We start from the raw sequence: 22,978 nt of genomic DNA, 5'->3' as shown, positions 1-22,978 counted from the left end.
AAAAACCTCGAACCTCGGCTCACGCTGAAAGCCGAGCCTGACCGAGTAGCTCCCCAGCTCCAGCTTGAGCCGAGTTCGAGTATTATGACACTGCCCGAGTGCTCGCGTCATGCACTTCAATCGAGCGCGACGTATGTATATATATAATATTAGATTTATTTGATAAAAACTCAAGGGGAAAAACTTTCGAGTCGAGTCGAGCTCGAGCTCGAGCATAATGTTTATGGTTATTTTCAGCTTTTTCGAGCTTGATCGAGCGAGCTCGAGTTGCTCGATTTATGTACCGAGTCGAACTCGTGTATAAAATAAATACTCGATCGAGCTCGAGCCGAGTATCGAAAGTACCGAATTTTCAGTCGAGCTCGAGCTCGAGCTCGCTACTGCTCGGCTCGAACTCGATCGATTACACCCCTACATGTATTCAAAGATTGGCAACACATGGGAATCCACCACTTGTTTCAACTTCATCAAAATCTCATACCCTTCCCTCTTCAAAACAGAGAGCATCAACAAATTAAGTTTTAATTTTTTTTTTATTACATTATGGACAAACTACTTGAAGTACACCTACATTTTTATTATTATATATCCACCATGTATTAAAAAAAATAAACTTTGACTTTTTATATGAGAATCAAATGCCATAATTGCTAAACTATTGCCCACGGTGACATTAAATTCTAAATAATATGTTACATAACAAGAAATTAGAAATACAAAATTAAAAAAAAAAATCGCATAAGGAGAAAAATAGTAATGACTCCGGTTTGGTTTCAAATCATATAGCAAGTTATATAGACACTATTTTTTTTTTTTCTCAAAACGTAATTTTTAAGATTTTTGCTCAAACTGACTTGTGAAATTCATGTTTTTACTGCTTAAGGCTGGACAAGGTGGGAACATTCTTATGGTTAAAAAAAGGCGAAATTTTAGAGAAAATATAGCAGTAAATTTATAAATTCATATATTTAAAAAAAGGACAATTATAAGAAAATTGAATAATAAAAAATAAAAATTTAAAATTATTTGGCAAAATAAAATCATACACACATGTTCTTCTTAATCATTTTTAAATTTTGTAAATAATCACCTTTACGAACCTTATTGGTCGCCCAAGTTCATCACTATTTCCTCAGTGTTTCAGTTTTGATATCTCATACCTGTAAATTTTATCAAACAAAAAAAAATGTTGCCCAAAAAATGGATTTTTCTTTTTTTAATAAAATTCATAAAAACTGATAATTCTTCTGATGTTTAATCTGTGGTTCAAGTTAACAAAAAAAAAAACTAACTAAATTCACATCACATAGATATAGAAGTTGGGGATTTTATGACAAAATTAAAACATCGAAAATATAAGATAGTGACATACTAAAATAAGATTGAAATATTTTTAAAATGATTTCTCAAATATATATAGATATATGAGCATGCGTCTCGAACGTCTACTACCCACAATGCTAGTTAGATTTACATTTAATAACCACTGTCCATTCATGTATAAAACCTAATAATAGTTAACAGTATCTAACAATATGACATCATAGTAACTAATAGTAAAATTTGCGACCTATTTCTACAAATAACAATCATTAGATTATTATCAAACAACTACCATCAGACATCCCTAAATTTAAAAACATTATGTACATACCCAAAAAAATATATCCTATATATATACCTGTGTTGATATGGCCATACCACCTCGGCCATGGGTATCATGTTGGAAAGTCCCAGGAGGAATGAAAAGCCTCATAGTGCCCACACTAACATGAAGAAGATTAAGATATTACCATTCAGTCTTTCGAAATGAGACGGCCAAAGGTGTCAAGTTCCCAAGCAGGATAGCTTGGTCTCCAAATAAAATTTGGCTACCAGACAAGGGCCATGTATTCTCGACAAGGCGATGCAAGAACCGGCCTTTGATTAACCTAGACATTTGGTATAATAAAGAGGTTGGGGTCATGCTCATGCCTGAAAATCCCTTATACTGACTCAGCATACTTGACAAAGTTATAAGTTCCACAACCTAAGACCATTTTTGAGATTTTGAAGGTGGTACTGTGTTGCTGTCAGTGGCCTGGAAGATGAAGTCCTCCTGTGCCATTTTGCTATTATTACATGATACCGTTTTTTGGCAAGTTCCCCTCAAGCAATTCCTCATTGACATTGTCATGGCATAATATTTTTACCTGCACACTAAAAGCTTATGTTATCACATGGTGAAAAAATATAACTATATATACATTACCACGGATTTTCTTGCAGAGCATGGTAAGAACTTTGAGGAACTGGAGTTGGAGGGCTCAAAGATGGGATCCTTATGGTGATAGCACTCCAAGCAAGGCTGGCATTGGATGCACAAAAGGTACTGCCAGAATGCCCATGGAAAACACCATCATGTAATTGTACATCAGAACCGAGCGGAGCTCGGTTGTCATCGATGGCTTCAAGGAGGTTGAGTTTGTTGTTGCCTCAAAGCACTTGAGATGGAGATTGCTTTGATAGTTGATGGAAGCCCAGCGATCGGTGCCGGTGATGTTTGCGTTGTAGAAAGGCAAGCGAGGGGAATGGCTGTGGATGAGCTTGACAGAGAAGCCACTGTCAACTTTTCTGATCCCCAGAGATGTGCTTGTTTGTTTGGAGAGACTTGCAAGTTACATAAAGATGAAGAGGATCATAGTTTTCCTTTTAATTGCATCTATCTAGTGCTGTGAATGAAGAGTAGAAAGGCACATACAAATGCAATTATTACCTACTCTTGAAGAGCCAACAAATTCGCTTTCCTTGAATGAAAACCTATACTTATTAAGATAAGCTAAATAACATTCAATGTGCATCAAATGTATTATTTAGACAACAACTTCATGGTTCTCTGTGAAACATTATTCACCTCAAGAGTGAGAAACTATTAATGGTCCCTATAGAAATCCTGATTGGTCCACCAATGCACCTGCACCAAAACATCCTTGCGTTGTTGATGATGATGGAAAGAAGAATGCAAAAAACAAGTTAAATAACAGAAATACTGCATGGTCACATTCTTAAAGAAAATACCTTCTATAATCTGCAAAGTTTTGTAGTTAGTTGCAAAATCGAAATGAAAACATCTCAAAACCATCAAGCCATCTCCTCCAGAAAAAATACAAAAAAATAGTGCTCATTGATTCCCGCCGTCCATCTCACCAAAGGAAAACAAACACTCAAACGCTGGTGGACTCTTGAATGATACAATCCAGGCATAGTCTGTATAGAAACTTGAACTTATGTGTGCTCTGTAAAATTAGGATCTCAGAAAAAATATACTTCTTGAAGCTAGAAAATGGTTAGAGAAGTATCTGGACATGATTATTATCAGATATAAAAAATGCATTAAGTTTACAAACACATAAGAATACAGAAAGAAGACTAGTATTACCTTGTATCTATTTGTCAGAATATGAGGTTATGCTCATCTGTCCACCCGGAGAATATTATTTGTTATGCCACCACTATTGATTATGTTGAGCTTCGAATCAATCCTCCATTGGCCATCGACAATGAACTTGATCTGATCAGAAAAGAAGTTACTCTGAATACACTCGTCATTTTAAGGGATTAAAAAGATCATCACAACTCAATTCAATATTACTTAAGAAATATACAACCAAGATAGCGAAACTTCAGCAGTTTGTCAAAAGATTGGTGCATTAACAATGGACCATATATAAATCATTCACTAATTTCCAATCATGGAAATTGCAAATTTAACTGAAGTTGGCAATATAGATATTTGGAGTCAGACAGACGTCCAGTTATGGTAAATCACACAAGGCACAGGTGCGTCTATGGACTAGCTCATTAGTGAAAACATCCACACATTCATGTAGACAGGCATAAATATGTTCATAGGCAAGCAGACTCATGCATGCAGGCATGCAAACATACACCAATGGACACATGCACTACAAAATAATCATATCTAATATAGCAAATTAAATAGAGTGCATGGATCAATGTCAATTAAGGAATTTTGGATCATGTAGTTCTTCCACATTAATAACGTCACCGATGGCATCCCAAAGATAGAAGTAATCAAGCAGCAATATGAAGACTGTTCTTAATCATTTTTCCTTCAGATTATGCACATTATATTAGCTATAAACACTGATCACTTTATATCTTAACCATCAAAAACAAGAAGCTAAGTAATGCCATAAATCCTTACCTCATAAATTCCAGGGTAAAGCCATAGTATCGTTGACCAAAGTTGGCGCTTCCTGCATGAAAATTTTTAAAAGTGTATATGAATTACTCTTAAGTATGATAGTGTTGAAATTGTGATGCTATAAGTACTAAAAAATTCACGAAAAACATCCTTCTATCCTTGATGTCACAAAAGTTCATTTCTAACAATAAAAGAAAACTGAAAGGGAAGTCTAATGGTAAACTCTATTCCTAAGCAGCAAACAACCAGGATATTTTAAGATGCACTAACAATGAAGGTGTGCAATCTTCAATTAAACAGAGTAAAAAGAAGTATATCCCATCTATGATGTTTTGAGGCATGATAAATTTTAGCTTTTGAAAGAAAATGGAAGTAAAAGATTTTATAAGAAAATTATGATAGATACTAAGTCACAAGTGAAGAAAGACCTTATAAAGTGCCACTTTCATATCTGGTAAAATAAGAACCAAAAGCTCATTGACAAGAAAAACCCTTCACACAAAGAGAAGACAGACATGAAATGATGACCTTGAGGTCGGCTCCTCCAATTCTGATGAAGGTTGCAGGTCCATTATAATATGGTGCTGCCAGCCATTAAAACTTCCAGCAACCTCTACAGTTTCCGCAATTGCCCAATATTCAATAAGGACCTACAGCCAAAAGTTCAAGCTTATAGAAGAAAGTAACATAGGCCACTTAATTTATATGAGAATTGAAAAAATGGCATATTCGTGAACAAAAGTGTAACACATAAACCTCCTTCAGTCCAGAAAGGGTTTCTTCAGCCGCACGAAGTTCAATATCTTTTGCTGAGATAATCTCTTCTGCCTTGCTAATCTCAGTACTGACTTTAGCTTCCAAAAAGGATAGAGCAGCCTAAAGAAAAGGCTATGTTCAAATCAGTTTGCTATTCATCATAAAAGGAAATTAGAAATGGATAGCCTAGATTTTACATGTATTTAAAATAATTGATAGTTCACAATAGTGAAAGTCTATAAACTTTTTGGTATTTATCGTCAGTGCACAATATTGTGTAGTCTAATTCTACATGTACAACTCATTCTATATTTATGGATGACATTGACCTGGACTAGCCTGAACCAACCAGAAAGCTTAGACAGCATAAACCAGTTGCAGATTATAAGGGGGTCATAAACCAAGGGCAGACTGAAATTTAGTTTCAGATGCTCATGTAACTAGCTTGCTTAAGAATTTGGATTGGTTTGATGGACCAGGCCAGGACCATGGACTTCTCAACAAACAGGCTAGGGTTCGGACTCACACTAAGCAGGTCTTGGATTTGGAGGTTTCTAGTCCAGAGTGCACCCACGCAGATCTCTGCCTAGACCCGGTTCAGCACATCAGCACTTCAATACAAGTTCTTCCAAATGAACACATAATTAGTTGCTTCTAACATTCTTTAACTATAGATTGCATATGACCCACCAGTGGTGCATGATAGAAATACAACAAGAAATATCAATTGCAATGTCACATGCTACTGTGCAAATATCTCTTGATAACTTAATCTATTATCCAATCTCTTACACAGGATAAAACACTAAACCATACATACTTCTCCAGCACATGAGAATCCAAATACCTTCTCCTTTTCGATTTGCTCTTTCAGGTGGGATAACTCCAGCTCTTTCTGATTCTATGCAAATTAAAAATATGAAAGAAGAATTAGTTCCCATATCAACAGCAGATCAATCAAAAGAAGTTACAAACCCAATCTATGGAAGAATTAAAACAATAAAAGATTGTACCAACATGTCTTTCAAACGGTCGATTTCAGCCTGGTTTTGCCTTTCATGAGTCTATAGAATAAAAAGATATTTAACATTTACAATAAAAGGAAATCTCACTAGTTAATATTGTAATTTACTTACAAGTTTAAGCATTTCAGGAGTAAAATTCTCATCCAAGTTGGCAATGGTCAGCTCATCACATGATGTAGTATCACCCCTGTAGGGCCAAGGAAAGAAAGTAAAGAACACTTAGATGAGCTACGCCAAAGAAACAAACCAAAAAGCCAAGAAAACTGGGGAAAAGGTAAGACTATATGTCTTATCAGATATGCAATATCAAGGCTAAAGGTGTCCTCATGACCTTCAACCCCGGATGATTTTGGTCTAATTCAATCAATCATCTAGCTAATTTCAAGATCCAGGGAGCAATCTAAACATTTCTGAGAGTTCAAAAAGACATTTTTTAAGGCTTTTCTTTTAAATAACCATACAATGATGATTTTCTCATCATAAGGGGCTAATCTGCTAGAAACTACTTTCAATGAAAAACACTAATGGCATAATAAGAGGGGATAATATTAAGATAGTGAAGTTATTTGAATGAACTTTTAAGTGGAGACATAATGGAAGACTGATTTGGTTATGCCAAAGACAATTTAGTTTTAACACACCTGAGACGAATATTGAACTGGTGGTAAGTGATCAATCCTATTGAGTATCAAGGGTATTCGATTCATTGCAGAAAGTTGAAATTCATGTCATGCATGGGCAATGAAATCAAGAACTAGACATAAATACATCTCAGACTTCAGAGACATAAAAAGGCTGCTCAGACAGATACCCCATACAGCATTCAAGAATGGTAAATTTAATAACAGATTTTAACACAACAAAAAATCAAGGGAAAGTAAAAGGCTCTCCAACTTGCTATATGAACATATATTTCCCAGCTGGAAGTTAATGCCACAGCGAATTCTGTCATTTTATGGATATCAAGCAGCCCTCTAAATTGACTGAATTCCAGGAGCATTGCTATAAAATGCATGTTTGATTTGCCAATACATGGTTTAGTTGTCCATCTTTCTGCTTATCTCAGTAATAAATGAGACAATAATTTGCATCTCTTATCACGCCGCAGCTAATGAACTAATTAACTACATAAGTGAAGTTTCTTGGAAATCATTACAAATTTAAAACAATTAACAGTTAATGAAATAAGCTACCTTATAGGATTGCCACAAAATAAATCAAAACTAAATATTCAGAAATAGGGATTCTACCTTGAGAGTTACCTGTCAAGAGACTGTTCTGGTACAAGAAGAGGAGCATGTTCAGAAGCCAACATACCTGCATAAAATGTTAACCCAAAACCCAATATAAAACATAAAGACAATCATACTCTTATTTGGCAGTATTAAGAACAACTCTAAATTCAAGGCGTATCATGTAGGGCTGCTTAATAATCATGCTGCTCACAAGAACCTTGAGCTTGCAATGAACTTCGACTTAATTAATACTAATAAAAACTATTTTAACATTAAAAACTTACTTCCTCAATAATAAATATTTATTAATATTAACAAAACTAATCTACTACAGTGATAGAATATAGAAACTGGTTTGCAGGGTATAAGTTATGTATGTCATAACTTAGTATATACAATTAGCATCATTATTTTGAAGATCTACATCTTATAACTATCGACTATTATTCTATTAGTTATAGCTCATAGTCAATACAACTATTATTCTATTAGTTATAGCTCATAGTCAATAGTTAAGTAAAAACTATTAAGTTATTGGCTAAGCTCTTTGCATCAAAGCATATGAAAGTGGCAACAAACTCCAAGACTAAACTCTTGGTCATGTATTACAAATGTACAACCACCAAATAGTCAAAGACTAAACTTCAAGAGGTTCACAAGACTAGCATCAGAGTTACAGGGCTCAGATTATGTTCCATCAGATAAATTCCTAAGAAAGTAAATGAAGATAAAACAATAACATTTGACAAAATTAATATAAAAGGCAAGAGCTTAGAATCAAGAAACCTTATATAAGTCTTAGAACTTTGAGAAATAATTTCATGTTCTCTCAACCAGGAGTCAGTTTCTTAAACTACTGCTGTGAAGAAAACATGATCAAGTTCAAAAGAATAATAATTAAAAAGTGTCACATGATATGGACTGGGACATCACCATTTTCACGGGACACTTTGATAAAATTATCAAGAAAGTAATGGAATAATTAACTTAAAATTATCAAATAATTTTTTTTGGGTGATGGAATAGGCATCTAGATGAATTTATGCAAGTTTTTCTTTAATCATAATTGAGCTTCCATTTTTATTAATGTACCTCACACATATGGAGCTGTAAAAAAAGTAGTTGGTCAAGATTTGAAACCTTACCATTCTCATCAAGATTATCTAATTCCCCAGTAAGGACAAATTTTGCAGCTTTTGTACGCAAGGATTCAATGGAAGAGGTTGGATCTTTGTTATCAGATGCACAAGTGAACAAAGCTATTGAACCATTTGGTGTATTCATACATGCTTCCCTTGGAGACATGAATGGCTCAGAGGTGCATTCAGCAGACTCCTGAATAGTTGTCGCTTTGTTGTCTACAGAGAAGTATAAAGGACTCATTAAATAAAATTAGAGCCAAGCTCATTTGATAGAAAAAATAAAAGGCTGAGACAAGTTTTGACCAGAGATTTCATCTTTGCTAGAATCACCAGAAACATGATTCTCAGCGGAGGCAAGCTTTGTGTTGTCATCCTTTGTTGTTGAATTCTTGAGAAGCTCTGCAATTACCTTGTACCCTCTCCTCCTCACAATATTTGCAAGGTCTTTTCTACAAGAATTGTAAAAATGTAGATTCTTCATGTTTGAGACTGCTTTAACAATTTATTGAAACTACAACAACATTAGAAAAAGAAAAATAACTATGATAAAGAAGCACTAACTACAGCAAGTTAATGTAATAGGCTACCAATACTAAATATTGAAGTGAAGATTGCAGTAAAGAGAAACCACTGAAACCTGCTCTCACCATAGACCATGAGAGCAAGCTGAATCCCTCAAAAAACTTTAAGCCCTTTTGTAGTAAAACATTAATATTCCTTTTTTCTTTCCTTTTGTCAATTGGTTGTAGTTTCCCCTTTTACTCATCTTTCAAATTCTATTCAAATGCATAATTTGTGAGAATGATGGATGCCAAAGTTTTAACCCAAAGTTGAGAGAGATCAAAACTATAACTCACATATCACAGCTTACCAATGAATCTTGAAGAAAATGCAGTGGAATAAGTATAATATATTTCTTCTGTGGATTACTTGGTCTCTGCAATAAATTTTCAACTGAAAGTTCTTTGGACTGCAAAAGCAACCTCATTGACAACGCACACAGGCCAATTCACACGACCATTTGCATATGTCCAAACAAATTTTCATTTCCTCATCAAGGATAAAAATTTTCCAGCTTATTCTAAAGCTGAGTTCTCTCTTTGTTCTTCACAAAATAATTGGTGAAATATTTAACAACTTAGCTAGATTTTGGATATGAAATCGATCCTAGAACAATTGAAAGGGCCAAATTCCAGTGAATATATAGTTGTAAAGCATAACTATGTTCAATTAAACTCAAGAAGTTGTGATCACATATCCATACACAATTCAATAAGTTTTCATCCTCCTCCCTCATCTTCTACTATACTTAACTAGCCATCAAGTCGTTAGCTAGTGCTTTGCAACACAAACAAATCACACAAAAACAGAAAAGACCAAGTCTTTGAACGAACCTTCCGTGATCCGTGAGCTCCTTGGTGGAAGGGACGTGATCATCAGGAAATCCCAATGCGGAAATAAACTCCCGCAGTTCGCTGCGCAACTCCTCATTGCTTTTCACAGCCCTCGACTCCTTTCCCCTCCCACTACAACAAGTGTTCAATCCAAAGGATGAGCAAGAAACGAAACACCAGCGCAAGATCAGAGAAACCAAAAGGGAGAACAAATACCTTGATTTCCTCGCATAACAAGCGGTTGATATGCTTCCCTGAAGCGGGAACTGGCAGGCATCGCGTTTGAGGAATGAGAGCGAAGCGCAAAGGTGGGGACGTGGAGGGAAAGGGAAGAAGGAGAGATGGCAAAGCGCCATGAGAGAGAAAGCCAGGGTTTATGAGCTCGCGATCGCAGAATCATCCGAGATGGAGATCATTGGGAAGCGGAAGCTCAAAATGATGATTTATTTTTTTAATTTTTTTTTTTCTTTCTGTTTTCACTGGAACGCTTGTAAACCGCATAATTACTTATATACCCTTGACTTTTTTTAATCACATGCATGATGCATGCCCCTGGAGCAATAACATTTTTAATATTGGGTGTTTTTAGTAGCATATTTTCCCTTGAATTTTGTGTAATTTGTATAAAAATTAAGTGGAACACAATTATGGGGCTGTTTAGTTGCCCGTAAGTGAAATTACATATAAGTGAAATTACAATATAAGTGAAAATGCTGCATTTCAATTTACATCATTGCTGTTTGGTTTGATGTAACTGGAAATGTTGTATTACTTTTAATTTGTTTGGTTTTATGTAAGTTAGAAGATATAGTCACCATGTAAGTGGAGGAGGTCAGATTACACCTAATATACAGTATTATTATTAATTATTTAATACATTTTAAAAAATAATTTAAATTAAAATGATTAATTTAAATTAAATTAATTTTTAAATTAATTAAATGATTTAATAAAGTATTTATTACATTTAAAAATAATAATTAGAAACTTAAATAACTAAGCCAAGTAATAATAAGTAACTTAAATAATTAAACACTAACTATAAATAATTAATTTAAGTCTCCCTATCTACTCTTAACACTAATGTAAAATAATTAATTAATTAACTTAATAATAATTTTATTAAATTAAAAATATATAAAATTCTTTAATTTTATATAAAAAATATTTTTTAATTAAAATTAAATTCAAATTGGTATATTTTAAATAAAAAAATAAATTTAATAAAATATAAATAAGTATAAGTTTAATTATGTTAACAATTGATTACTCTGTAGGTTTTCATTTTCTTTTAATGCATAATTTGGAGAGTGAAGAATGGTGATTTTAACCCAAATGTTTTGATGCATTTCAACTTACAGCAAATTTTGCTGTAAGTTAAAATGCAGCAAAAGTACACAAAACTGCAAAATTGTTTACATGTAAAACTGATTTCACAGCAAACCAAACAACCTTTTACATGTAAAACCAGTTACATTACAGCTAGTTGCAGGTAACCAAACAGCTCTTATATATATGCATTCTTCAATTGCAAGCATTGGTAGAATCTTTGTATGTTGAGAGAAAGGTAGAGATAGAAAGATACAGACATAAAATCGGTACAAAAACAGTAGTATGAATAGTAGCTAAATCATGTATATGCAAGGAGAATGGATAGTTGGGGTGTTTGTTGGTGTTTATAAAATTTTTCTGAAAGATGCTAGTAGAAATCAAGTTGGTGTATGTATGTGCAGAGAGACGTCAGCAATAAATGTATACTTATATATATAAGTTAGAGGTGAACATATATATATATATATATATATAACAAAAGAGCGAACATGCTAAAAGAAAATGTGAAGCTACTACAAAATGGAACTCAAAACCAGCTTTAAGAGCCGCATCCAAGATCCATCTCAATAATTCCAATCCTCTATGATACACAAACAAGGTCAGCCTTCTTCAGGATTTATACGCCAAGAGATCAGCAAGGAAGAAATCCAACTTGCGCTCCCGAATAATGGTTGAGCCAGGAATTGGATGGTGGAGGTAATGCCTAGTATTCTCCAAGTAACAACATGGTCAACGTGCTGAATTAATTCCAATATAGGGATATGATCTGCTTAAATATTAGCTGGCTTCAACCCATATATCGAGCATTGCTCTAATGTGACCAACATCGCAATTGCTTCAACATGTAAGTAGGAATCAACATGTGTGCTATAGGAGCATGCAATTACAATATGTTTAAAGTCAATAAGGATAATGAAGCCAATGCCATAATGATTAATCTCGGATGCCCAACAAGCATAAAAAACAATAGTGTTACCTCTTGGAAATTAAGATACAATAGAGTACCCATTGAGTTTAGTTTGTTGATCCTGAAAGCGGGCCATGGCAAACTGGATGGCAGTAAAGGATAGTATGGAAAGGTTTGGGTTAATAAAGAAAAAGGTGAGTCTACACCTTGCTTTCCAAATGAGCCAAGCACAAGTGGTAATAATAGCCTCGATTTTGAGATCACTAACTTGCTCATTAAACTTTTGTCCAAACCACTCCCCTGTAGTGAATAGGATCCTCAAAAGGAGGTTTATACCTACAAACGAAGCAATTCTATCCCAACATCCTTTTACCCTACACCATTGCCAAAGGACATGCTCAAGGGTCTTAAGAACCATGCCATAGAACACACACTCCCTATAATGCCCTCAATTTGATCCTATAAAGGTAAGAGAATGTTGGCAACTGATCATGAAGAACCTTTCCAAAGAAAGATCCTAATCTTTAGAGCAACCCATAGCTGCCAAAGCCATTTCCAACTTTTCTAGTTATTATAAATGTCCCTGTCACTATTAAGATACTAATAAACCACTTTAGGAATTCTGTTCAAAGTTGTAAAAGGTCACCAGACTCAGACTTTGGAAGTGTTAATGCCATCAAATCTGAATTTGGCTAGCCTATCTCAATCCAAATGCATCCCCACTAATTAGAAATAACATCTGTATTGAGATGGTTGTTAACAATAAAATCATACACATTTCAACCATCCACTTAAACATTTATATTCATAAAGGTGGGCTTGTAAGCTAGAGGGACATCGAAAAGCCATGGATCACTCTAGAAATTAGTATTCATTGGATTATAATAGATGATCCACAAGTTAGATCGGATAATTTTAAAAATGTTGTACACTTTCTTATTGAAACTAGAAGAGTTAGGAATTTATTGATGTTCCAAATATTCAACCCCTGTATTTTAGCTTGAAAACCTCAACCCAATGCTTGTTGGCCCCATTCAAAATAGCAAAAAGGTTTTTAGTCATAAGAGCAGTTTTGACCTCCTTTAATGATAGGCTCCACTTCAGTGATGAAGAAGGATGTAGAGATAAGGGCCCGATCTTCCTAGCGTAGGATCAAGGCTGATGGATAACTAGCTGCAAGCAGTAGGGATGGATGCAACCCATACGATGGGGAGAGGTAATCCGAAGCTTCAAGAACTCCGATCCGCTGTCTGAACAATCACAAAACCACAAACAATAAACTAATCCACACAAAAGGCCCAAAAGTGTAGAGCACGAATTAGGAGAAAGCCGGAACTTTCTTCTCGCAAATCCGTGAGAACTCACAAGAACAATGGTGGTAAGACAACTCTTATTTCTTAAATAATAATCAAAGTTTAATGCTTACAAGGGAGAAGGTACAAGGCAATTTATAGTCGACTTAAACTTGGGATACAAGAAAATTATCTTATTAAAATTGGCTATGGAGTCAATCTTAAAATTGAAAATATAAAAAAAGGAAATTAAATTTTGATAGAAAATCAATCTAAATATAGGAATAATATCATGTGGTTACTGTAGCACATAAATATGGCAAGTGCAATATCTCCAACGCTAAACTTGAAATACTTCAATTACTTGATTTCTTTGTTGATTGGCATTTGATTTCTTTCTTTTTATGACTTTTTGAATTTCTTGCCTGATTGGGATTGATTTTGTCTCTTTTTAAAAATTGAGTTCGTGTAGAAAAGAAATATCTTGGGCTGGTTCGAAGTAAAAGAAAACCACATCTCCCTCTATTTCCGTGAGGACAACAAAGATAGGCGTAGTTTCCTTCTTGGACGCACACCTGAGTGTGAGGCCCACATGTGGCATAGTTCCAAATGTTTCTCTCTTGCTATCCTCTTGTTTGGCTAAGTCTAGAATTGTGTCCTTGCTTTTGGTACACCTAAGTACAATTAAGGTAGAAGAAATTGGAACCACCATCATATTAATATAATCTAAGAATAAGCTTAAGTTAGCGTTCACCTGGTTTTGGATTTGTTTAGCACGGCTTCATGTAATTGGTTCTTGATATGCTTTCTCTTCCATATCAAATGAAGTATTACCATCCGAAGGTGGTATAGATGGTGGTAAAGTAGCCATGGGCGTGATGTCCTCATCATCCTTCCCCTCTTGAAAAAGAGTCATCCTCGGCTCGATTGAACTGAAGAAAGGTGAAAAGTTTGTAACGTTGAAAATAGCACTAACACCATAGTCACCCAAGAACTCAATTTTGTATGTGTTTTCATTGATCTTCTTAAGCACCGGAATGGTCCATCATCTCGTGGTTGCAACTTGCACTTGTGCTACTCTAGAAAATGCTCTTTTCATAATGTATCAACACTAGGTCGCTCGGCTCAAACAACATCTTCTTTCTTCCTTTGTTTACTCGCTTCTCATACTGCTGAGTAATCATCTAGATGTTCTCCTTTGTCTTTTCATATATTTTCTTCACAAATTCAGCATGCTTGCTTGCATCCATAATAGCTTGTTCCTGCAAGGGTAAAGGTAAATGATCTATAAGGGCAATAGATTTGAAACCATATACAATCTCGAATATACAAAATTTAGTGGTTGAATGTATCACCTATTATATATGAATTCAAAATACAGTAGACACTCCTTCCACATCTTCAAATTTTTCTTTAAATCTACTCTTAGTATCATAAACAACATACAATTCACAACTTCTGTTTGCCCATCAGTCTGGGGGGTGTCATGTAGTGGAGAATAATAGCTTGGCTCCTAGCTTCCCCATAATGTTTTCCAAAAATAGCTCAAGAACTTGGTATCACGATCTGAGACAATGGTTCATGGCATACCATGTAGTCGCAACACTTCCCTGAAAAACAAATCAACAACACGTGAAGCATCATCACTCTTATGACAAGGAATAAAATGAGCCATCTTGCTAAACCTATCAACTACCCTAAATATAGAATCCCTTCCTTTCTTAGTCTATGGTAATCCAAGAACAAAATCCATAGAAATATCTTCCCATGGTACAATAGGAATAGGTAAGGGAGTATACAATCCATGAGAGTTTAAATAGGACTTAGCTTTGTGGCACATAGCACTCAACGTCACACCTCATATTTGGCCAAAAGAAGTGGTCGGTCAGCACATTTTCTGTCTTCTTGGCACCAAAGTGGCCCATGAGGCCATCTTCATAAGCTTCCTATAAGAGTAATAAGTAAACAAAGCAATCTAGTATACACAATTGGTTAGCTCAAAACAAAAAACCATCATGCAAGTGAAACTTTTTCCAACCTTTTCCCATACTACATTTAGAGTAGGGTTCAACAAAGTATGAATCTTTAGTATATAACTCCTTAATGCTCTCTAAACTGAGAATTTTAGCATCTAGTTGGGACAGCAAAGTATGACACCTAAACAATGCATCAGCTACAAGGTTATCCTTCCCTTTCTTGTACTTGACAATGTAAGGAAAAGACTCTATGAACTCACTCCATTTTGCATGTCTATGGTTTAGTTTTAATTGAACCTTAAGATGCTTCAATGATTCATGGTCAAAATGTATCACAAATTCTATAGGCCATAAGTAATGTTGCCAAGTTTTTAAAGCCCTTACAAGCGCATACAACTCCTTATCATAAATAGAATAGTTGAGAGCTGGACCACTTAACTTCTTACTAAAATAAGCAATGGGTCTACCTTCTTTTATAAGCACCCCACCAATTCCTACACCACTTGCATCATGTTCTATTTTGAAAGTCTTACCAAAGTCAGGAAGTGCTATTAGTGGTGTGGATGTCAATTTGTCCTTCAATTTTTGAAATGCATGTTCTAGTGTTTCCCCTCATTTGAATGGAACTTTTTTCTTTGTGAACTCATTGATTGGGGAGACAATGGTGCTAATATCCTTCATGAATGGTGTTGAAATCCTTCACAAAACGACGATAGAAGCCCATAAGTCCTAGGAAGCTTCTCATTTGACTCACATTTTGGGGTGTTGCCCCTTCATGTACCACTTTGATCTTGTCTTTATATACCTCAACACCTTGAGATGAAACCTCAAAGCCAAGAAACACTTTTTTGTCAGTGCAAAAGATGCACTTTTCAAGGTTAGAATATAATTGTTCTTTTCTCAAAAAAGTAAGTACAACACGTAATTGTTCAATATGATCATCTAAAGACTTGCAAAAAATTAAGATACCATCAAAGTTGACTACCACAAAATTTCCAATGAAAGCTCTAAGCACATGGTTCATTAATCTCATGAAAGTACTAGGTGCATTTGTTAAGCCAAAAAGCATGACTAACCATTCATACAATCCAAATTTTGTTTTAAATGTTGTTTTTCCACTCATCACCCTCTTTCATTCTAATTTGGTAATAGCCACTACACAAGTCTATCTTAGAGAAGATAACAAATCCACTAAGTTCATCAAGCATATCATCAAGTCTAGGTATGGGATGTCTATACCTCATAGTTATGTTGTTAATGGCTCTACAATCTACACACATTCTCCAAGAACCATCTTTCTTAGGAACTAAAATAACCAGTACTGTACAAGGAGAGAGACTTACATAACCTTTGTTGAGAGTCCTTGAACTTGATGCTGGATTTCTTTTGTCTCCTCTGGATTTGTGCGGTAAGGTAGCTGGTTAGGTAATGATGCTCTAGGTATCAAATCATCTTGATGCTTAACTCCTCGCTTCGGTGACAGCCAGGGTGGTTCCTTATCAGGGAACATGTCCTCATATGCCTGTAAAAGATCCAAAATAGAACTAAGTAAAGTAGAGGGTAAATCATTAGTAGTTAGCAAACTTTCTTTATATAGGAGAACAAAGAACATAGAATTGGGTTATCTTAAAGCCCTTCTGTCCCCCTTCCTAGCCATCATCACAAAACCCTCTTTTTCCCGGGGTTTGGTTAATTTAAGCTGTGGTGTTTCATTTGGCTTTAGATTCACTAGCTCACTATGATGGTGGCTCTCACTCAAGTGTTTCACACACTCTCTTTCTCTCTTTTTTAGATCATCCATCAATATTTCCTCCAAAGTTATGGGAAACAAAGAAATGCGCTCCCTTTTGTACATAAAAGTGAGCCAATTAGCGCAGCTTCCAATATGAACATCATGATAAAACAACTTAGGATGTCCCAATAGTAATTGGCATGCTGGCATTCAGACAACATCACATTCCACATGATCATGATACTTCCTAATAGAGAACTGAACCGCTACAATGTTGCTAACGAGCAAGAACCATAATCATTGAGCTATTGCATCTTATATGGACTAGGGTGACGCCGGTGCTTCAACCCCAATCTCTCCACCAAGTCCAAACTAGCAATGTTATTCAGCTGCCATTATCAATAATAATCCTACATACCTTGTTCTTAATGGTGTCACGAGTGTGGAAGATGTTATACCATTATCCCTTCTCCTCTTTCAACAGCATTGACACTAAGTACACGGCGGGAAATAAAGCAATCTCCCACATTAGCTTGAATTCCACAATCAACCTTATCTGCTATCTTATCATTTGCATCACCATCATCTCCGGGTCACTCTCGGCTCTCCCTCACCTTGCTCATTAATGAGCAAGGTCCTCCTGGTAGGGCACTCAAAAATAATGCGCCCTCTCCCTTTGGACTTGAAGTACTCGATGTCATGGCTGTGAGAAGACGCAGCAATGGATATAGAAGAAGATGCAGCTATCAAAGAAGTAGGGGTGTCCATCACTGGGGTGAGAGATCGGCAAAAATGCTGATGTAGTCAACGCATGGCCAAATGGGTGCTGCAGAAGATGGCCGCAGTTGGCCTAGGAGTGGCGCCACCTCCTATGGTGCCCTAAGGACGGCGCCAAGTGGGGACAGTAAGATGATTGGGTATGGTGTGACCCCGACTACCATGCTCTTGCTGTTGCTCCACCTTCATTGCTTGAACCTCGACATGTTTGCCTCCCCACTTTCTCGCATGTTGGTATGGATCATTAAGACTTCCATCTCCTTATAATATTCATCGACAGATCTTTGTGCCTTGAATAAGACATTGTAGCCTATTATATAGATCTCTTTGGAAATGTGGTGGCACAAATCGATGTCGCATAGCAATTATCCGTATAAATCTCTCTAGAAGTGTGGTGTGAATATAGCCAATTACCTGCATAGAGCATGTCTTCCTGTAACTAGTTCCACCATGTTAATGTATAATCGATAAATTCCAGAAAGGCTAGGTTTACCATTTTCTCATCGGAAAAACCATGGATCCTGAAGATCTGATTACACCTTGCATCCCACTCCAAGTAAACTTCGGTATTCACTTTGCCTATGAATGGTGGCATGCTCATCTTGATCTTTACCATACTATCAGGGGTCTTCTCTATCTCGATGATTGAGGGGAAAGCCTTCATCGCCGTAGTCATTATCAAGGCATGAAAATTACCGCTGTCCATAACTAACATGACCAGGGTTACAATGGTCATGACGGTCATCAAGCCCCCACCTCGAACCGTAACACGCTTAGTGAGGGCCCAGTCAAGGGTCTCACGCAAGGTATCTTACATAACCTTCTACATCTCTTCCTATACTGATATAATCAATACTCGCAGCTCATGGTGAAAGTGACTAACAAAATGAATCATACTCCGCCCGTGTGACCGGTGCATTTATCATGTGGCATGAACCAACAGGGTCATCATCATGACAACTAGCTTTATGAACCTACCATGTAAGTGGATCTGAAGTAAAATAAGTATATATGTGGATTTACACAAATCTCACCTCTTACTTACCAAAGTTCTTATGTGTTCTCATCGGATCACGGTTGTGCTAGGTGGTAGTTCTCTGTATGTGATTAAGCGATTGAACAGTAGGAGTCGAAAGAACGAGCTTCGATTTTTAGTGGAGTTCGGTGGGTTAAAACAAGGAGGGTATAGTACTGAAATCTAGTAGGTGTAAAACAAGTAATAATATGAAAATAGTATCTAGATTCATGGTCCGATTTTTTTTTATTTCTTTTTAGCAATGCCTTTTCTTGACCTTTCTTTTTATTTTTTTATTTTTTTCTTTCTTTCTTTTTTTATTTCTTTTTATCACCAATAACTAGATGAATATGAACAAATTATAAATTTGAAATACAATACTAAAGTAACAGTACTAACGCAAGGGCTAGGTAACATTTTTTTGGGTATTTTTACATTTGTGGAGTATGGGATTGAAAAAATATGAAACAACTAAGATTGAATCAAAAGGCTAATTTAGGAATAACTGATCCTACCATGTCAATGGAGGCTCTAGTACCAAAAGATAGGTTCCAACTCGGTGAAAAAGAAGGACGTCTAGATGAGGGCCCGATCTTCACTGCGTAGGATCAAGGTCAAGGGATAACTAGCTGCGAACAGCCAAGATGGATGCTACCTGTACGATGGGGAGAGATGATCTGAGGCTTAAAGAACTCTAACCCGCTGTCCAAATAATCACAGAACTATAAACCCGAAACTAATCCACACAGAACACTCGAAAGCGTAGAGCATGAATTAGGAGAAAGCTGGAATGTTCCTCTCACGAATCCGTGAGAACTCACAAGAAAAATGGTGGTAAGACAACTCTTATTTTTTGAATAATAATCAAAGTTCAATGCTTACAAGGAAGAAGGTACAAGGCTAATTATAGCTGACTTAAATTTGTGATACAAGAAAACTATCTTATTAAAATTAGCTAAGAAATCAATCTAAAAATATGAAATCTAAAATAGTAAATTAAAATTTGTAAGAAAATCAATCTAAATATAGGAATAATATCATGTGGTTACTGTAGCACATAAATATGGCAAGTGCAATCTCTCTAACCTTAAACTTGAAATACTTCAATTACTTGATTTCTTGGTTGATTGGCATTTAATTTTTTTTTTTTGTCTCCTTCCAGAAATTGAGTTGGTATAGAAAAGAAATATCTTGGGCTAGTTTGAAGTAAAAGGAAACCACATCTCCCTCTGTTTCTGTGGGGCCAGCAAAGATAGGCATAGTTTCCTTCTTGGACGCACACCTGAGTGTGAGGCCCACATGTGGCATAGTTCCAAATGTTTCTCTCTTGCTATCCTCTTGTTTTGCCAAGTCTAGAATTGTGTCCTTGCTTTTGGTATACCTAAGTACAATTAAGGTAGAAGAAATTGGAAGCACCACCATATTAATATAATCTAAGAATAAGCTTAAGTTAGCGTTCACCTGACTTTGGATTTTTTTAGCGCGGCTTCATGTAATTGGTTCTTGATATGCTTTTTTTTCCATACCAGATGATGTATTACCATCCGTAGGTGGTATAGATGGTGGTGGAGTAGCCATGGACGTTATGCCCTCATGATTTAAGTCTCGGATACCCAATCCTCCCTCAGATCTATCAAATGTAACAATGTCCCAAGCTACTTAATGGAGGCCACTTCAATTGTTACCTTGAGATAAGAAAAATTCCTTGGCAATCTTGGTTAAGTTATTAAGAATAGAATTAGGAATTGCACAGGAAAAAAATAACTAATACCGAAGGGGAAGAAGGGCACTTTTGATAAGATTGAGCTTGCCAGCAAATAAGAAATGTGTGTGGCCCCAAGATATAATTAAATTATGGGCTTTCTCGGTCAGAAATTGATAGAGATTAACATGGATTCTATTAGGAAAATTGAGAGCTCCTAAGTACTTGAAGGAAAAACTTGCCAACATTCATAGATAGAATTTTCACTAATGGATTTAAAGACTTTTTGTTAAACCAAGAAGGGAAGTAGCTAGCAAATTTAGCTAAGTTAGAACATTGACCTATTATCTCTCTGTAGACTTTTAAAGCTAACAAACAAGCTTTGGCAATAGATTTTGAAGCTTCGATAACAATGATAAGATCATCAATTAATAATAAGTGATTAAAGTTCAAGCTCAACCTAGTATCAAAACCTGAAATAAAGTTCATACTCAAATCATAATTTAGAATATTGGAAAGGTTCTGGGAAGTCATGATGAACATATAGGGTGAGAGAGGGTCCCCTTGCCTAATTCCTCTAAAAGCCTTGATCCATTTAGAAGTTTAGCCATTTATAAGGAAAGAAAAGCTACTAGAGGAGATGCAGCCTTTGATCTAGGCATAGCAAGAGTCATGGAAATCCATTCTAAAGTAGATAGAATAGTATTCCATTCCAAGGGTCGTAGGTTTTTTCAATGTCAATTTTAAGCATCACCCTAGGAAAGGATTAGGTATCCTTCTCAAGAGAATTAGCCACTTCTTGGATAGTAATAATGTTGTCAGCAGAGGACCTACCAATCAATAAGGTTTTGGAAGACCCTTTTGAGTCTATTGGAGAAATTTTTGGAGAAATTTTTGGAAATGATTTTATAACTAAATTGTAGAGGGATATTGACTTGAAATCAGTGACTCTATTTGAGGAGTTTTTTTAATTTAATACAATGTATGTTTCCTTCCAAGAAATAGGTAAGGAAGCATTTTTGAAAAGAAAAAAAAATAGTCTATGGCTCTAAACAAATTTTCCCCTACAATATGCCAATAGAAAAGATAAAATTCTACCTTAAGCTCACCAGGACTTGGCTCTTTCCTTTAGGTATACTTTTAAGGATACAATAAATCTCACCGATGGTCATAAGTCTAACTAAGTATTGCTTATCAAAAGTGGTCAGAGTATTCAGATCATTGGGCATAAGAGCCAAGATGTCATTCACAAAACAAACAGAACAAGAACTCCACAAATTAGCATAATGTTCAGTAAAGGAATTGGCAATGTTATCATGCTCAATATATATGCACCCATAATTAGAGATGATATAAGAAAGCTTGTTGACATGAATTTGAATATGAGCAATATTATAAATAATCTAGACTTCATATCCCCATCCTTGGGCCATAGAAGTTTTGCCCTTTGGGCCCAACGGATGTAGTTCTGATTAATTAAAAAAGCATGCTTATCATATAACATATTAAGATTAGGTTAAAACAAGTTCATGTGACCAGAAGTATAATCCAAACTTTCAATTTGAGTAATGTCATGTTCAACCTTCTAAAGTTCTACCTTTAAAGAAGACATAGTTGTGGTCCTTCATTGGATAAGATAATGTTTAGTATGAGAAATGAAATGGGCTAGAGTATGCAATAGGAAGCCATTGGGATAAGCATTCCAAGCTTGGGATACAGCTCTATGGCACCTAGAGTACTCAATCTAATAATTATCAAAACAAAAAATTTTAATTTTCTTGTGAGTAAACAATCTAACATTAAGAAAGAGCATATCTTAATCCAAGAGGGTTCTAGCAAGGTACTTATTAGAGTAGAAATGAAAGTTCATGATTAAATCGGTGTTAAACAAGAATCTATCTAGCCTAGCCCATCTCTTGGATAGCCTAGATTAGCCATTACACCATGTGAATCTAGGTCCAATGAATCCTAAATCAAACAAGTGATTGCGTGTAATAAAACTATTTAAAAGCATGGGCTTATTAGCATAATTACCAAAATGTCCTCCCATGTACTCTGAGTTAGAGGAAATGGCATTATGATCCTTAATAGTGTGCCAGGGGAGTCTGACAGAGGACATATCTAAGAGGTTGTTCCAAACCTCCCTTTGAAGGATTATACTCTAAGGTTGGAGATAATTGTAAGAATCCAGTGCTTGGGTTTCTGAGTGGTGATGATTAAGTATAAGGAGAACCTGGAAAAAGAAAGAGAGGTAATGTTAGCAAAAGTTTTTTCCTAAAGATAATAATACTAGCAAATAGACCACAAGCTGGCACAATAGCCTAGTCCCAATGTTTGGAAAAGAACTATAGAACCATAAGCTTTTATCATGGTTCATTTTTGTTTTAAGTAAATAAAGAAGTTGTGGCTCCAAGTCAAAGAGATGCTTTTCTTGATCTTAGTAGCCTTCTTGTGGTTGGTAAGCCCTTGCAATTCCAAGATATTAC

At 35.6% G+C, this 22,978-nt stretch overlaps 1 protein-coding gene and 1 pseudogene across 6 annotated transcripts; both read right to left on the bottom strand.

Annotated features, from left to right (window-relative positions):
- Window positions 1-1,435: 1,435 nt before the first annotated feature.
- Window positions 1,436-10,226, bottom strand: LOC120280035 (protein PTST homolog 3, chloroplastic). 6 transcript variants are annotated; one of them, XM_039286762.1, is made up of 15 exons: window positions 9,976-10,226; window positions 9,760-9,891; window positions 8,669-8,814; window positions 8,369-8,581; window positions 7,251-7,305; window positions 6,100-6,175; window positions 5,977-6,027; window positions 5,811-5,864; window positions 4,964-5,083; window positions 4,736-4,857; window positions 4,208-4,259; window positions 3,419-3,550; window positions 3,058-3,275; window positions 2,894-2,953; window positions 1,439-2,711 (listed from the first exon to the last, which is right to left on the bottom strand). In XM_039286762.1, the coding sequence occupies exons 1-12, from the start codon at window positions 10,113-10,115 to the stop codon at window positions 3,452-3,454; spliced, it is 1,260 nt and encodes a 419-aa protein (XP_039142696.1). In that variant the 5' UTR covers window positions 10,116-10,226; the 3' UTR covers window positions 1,439-2,711; window positions 2,894-2,953; window positions 3,058-3,275; window positions 3,419-3,451. The 6 variants fall into 6 exon arrangements, with proteins under 6 accessions (XP_039142687.1, XP_039142706.1, XP_039142672.1 ...); XM_039286746.1 differs by having other exon boundaries at window positions 1,440-1,931; window positions 2,030-2,953; XM_039286753.1 differs by having other exon boundaries at window positions 1,436-2,953; window positions 3,058-3,246.
- A 3,845-nt stretch (window positions 10,227-14,071) lies between these two features.
- LOC120273217 lies at window positions 14,072-17,766 on the bottom strand (annotated as a pseudogene).
- Between the last annotated feature and the right edge of the window lie 5,212 nt (window positions 17,767-22,978).

This window comes from Dioscorea cayenensis, chromosome 2 (assembly GCF_009730915.1).
Source record: "Dioscorea cayenensis subsp. rotundata cultivar TDr96_F1 chromosome 2, TDr96_F1_v2_PseudoChromosome.rev07_lg8_w22 25.fasta, whole genome shotgun sequence".
In the NCBI taxonomy this organism is placed as follows: domain Eukaryota; kingdom Viridiplantae; phylum Streptophyta; class Magnoliopsida; order Dioscoreales; family Dioscoreaceae; genus Dioscorea; species Dioscorea cayenensis.
The sequence above is the reverse complement of the archived record's forward strand: the minus strand, read 5'-3'. Positions and strand labels throughout refer to the sequence as shown.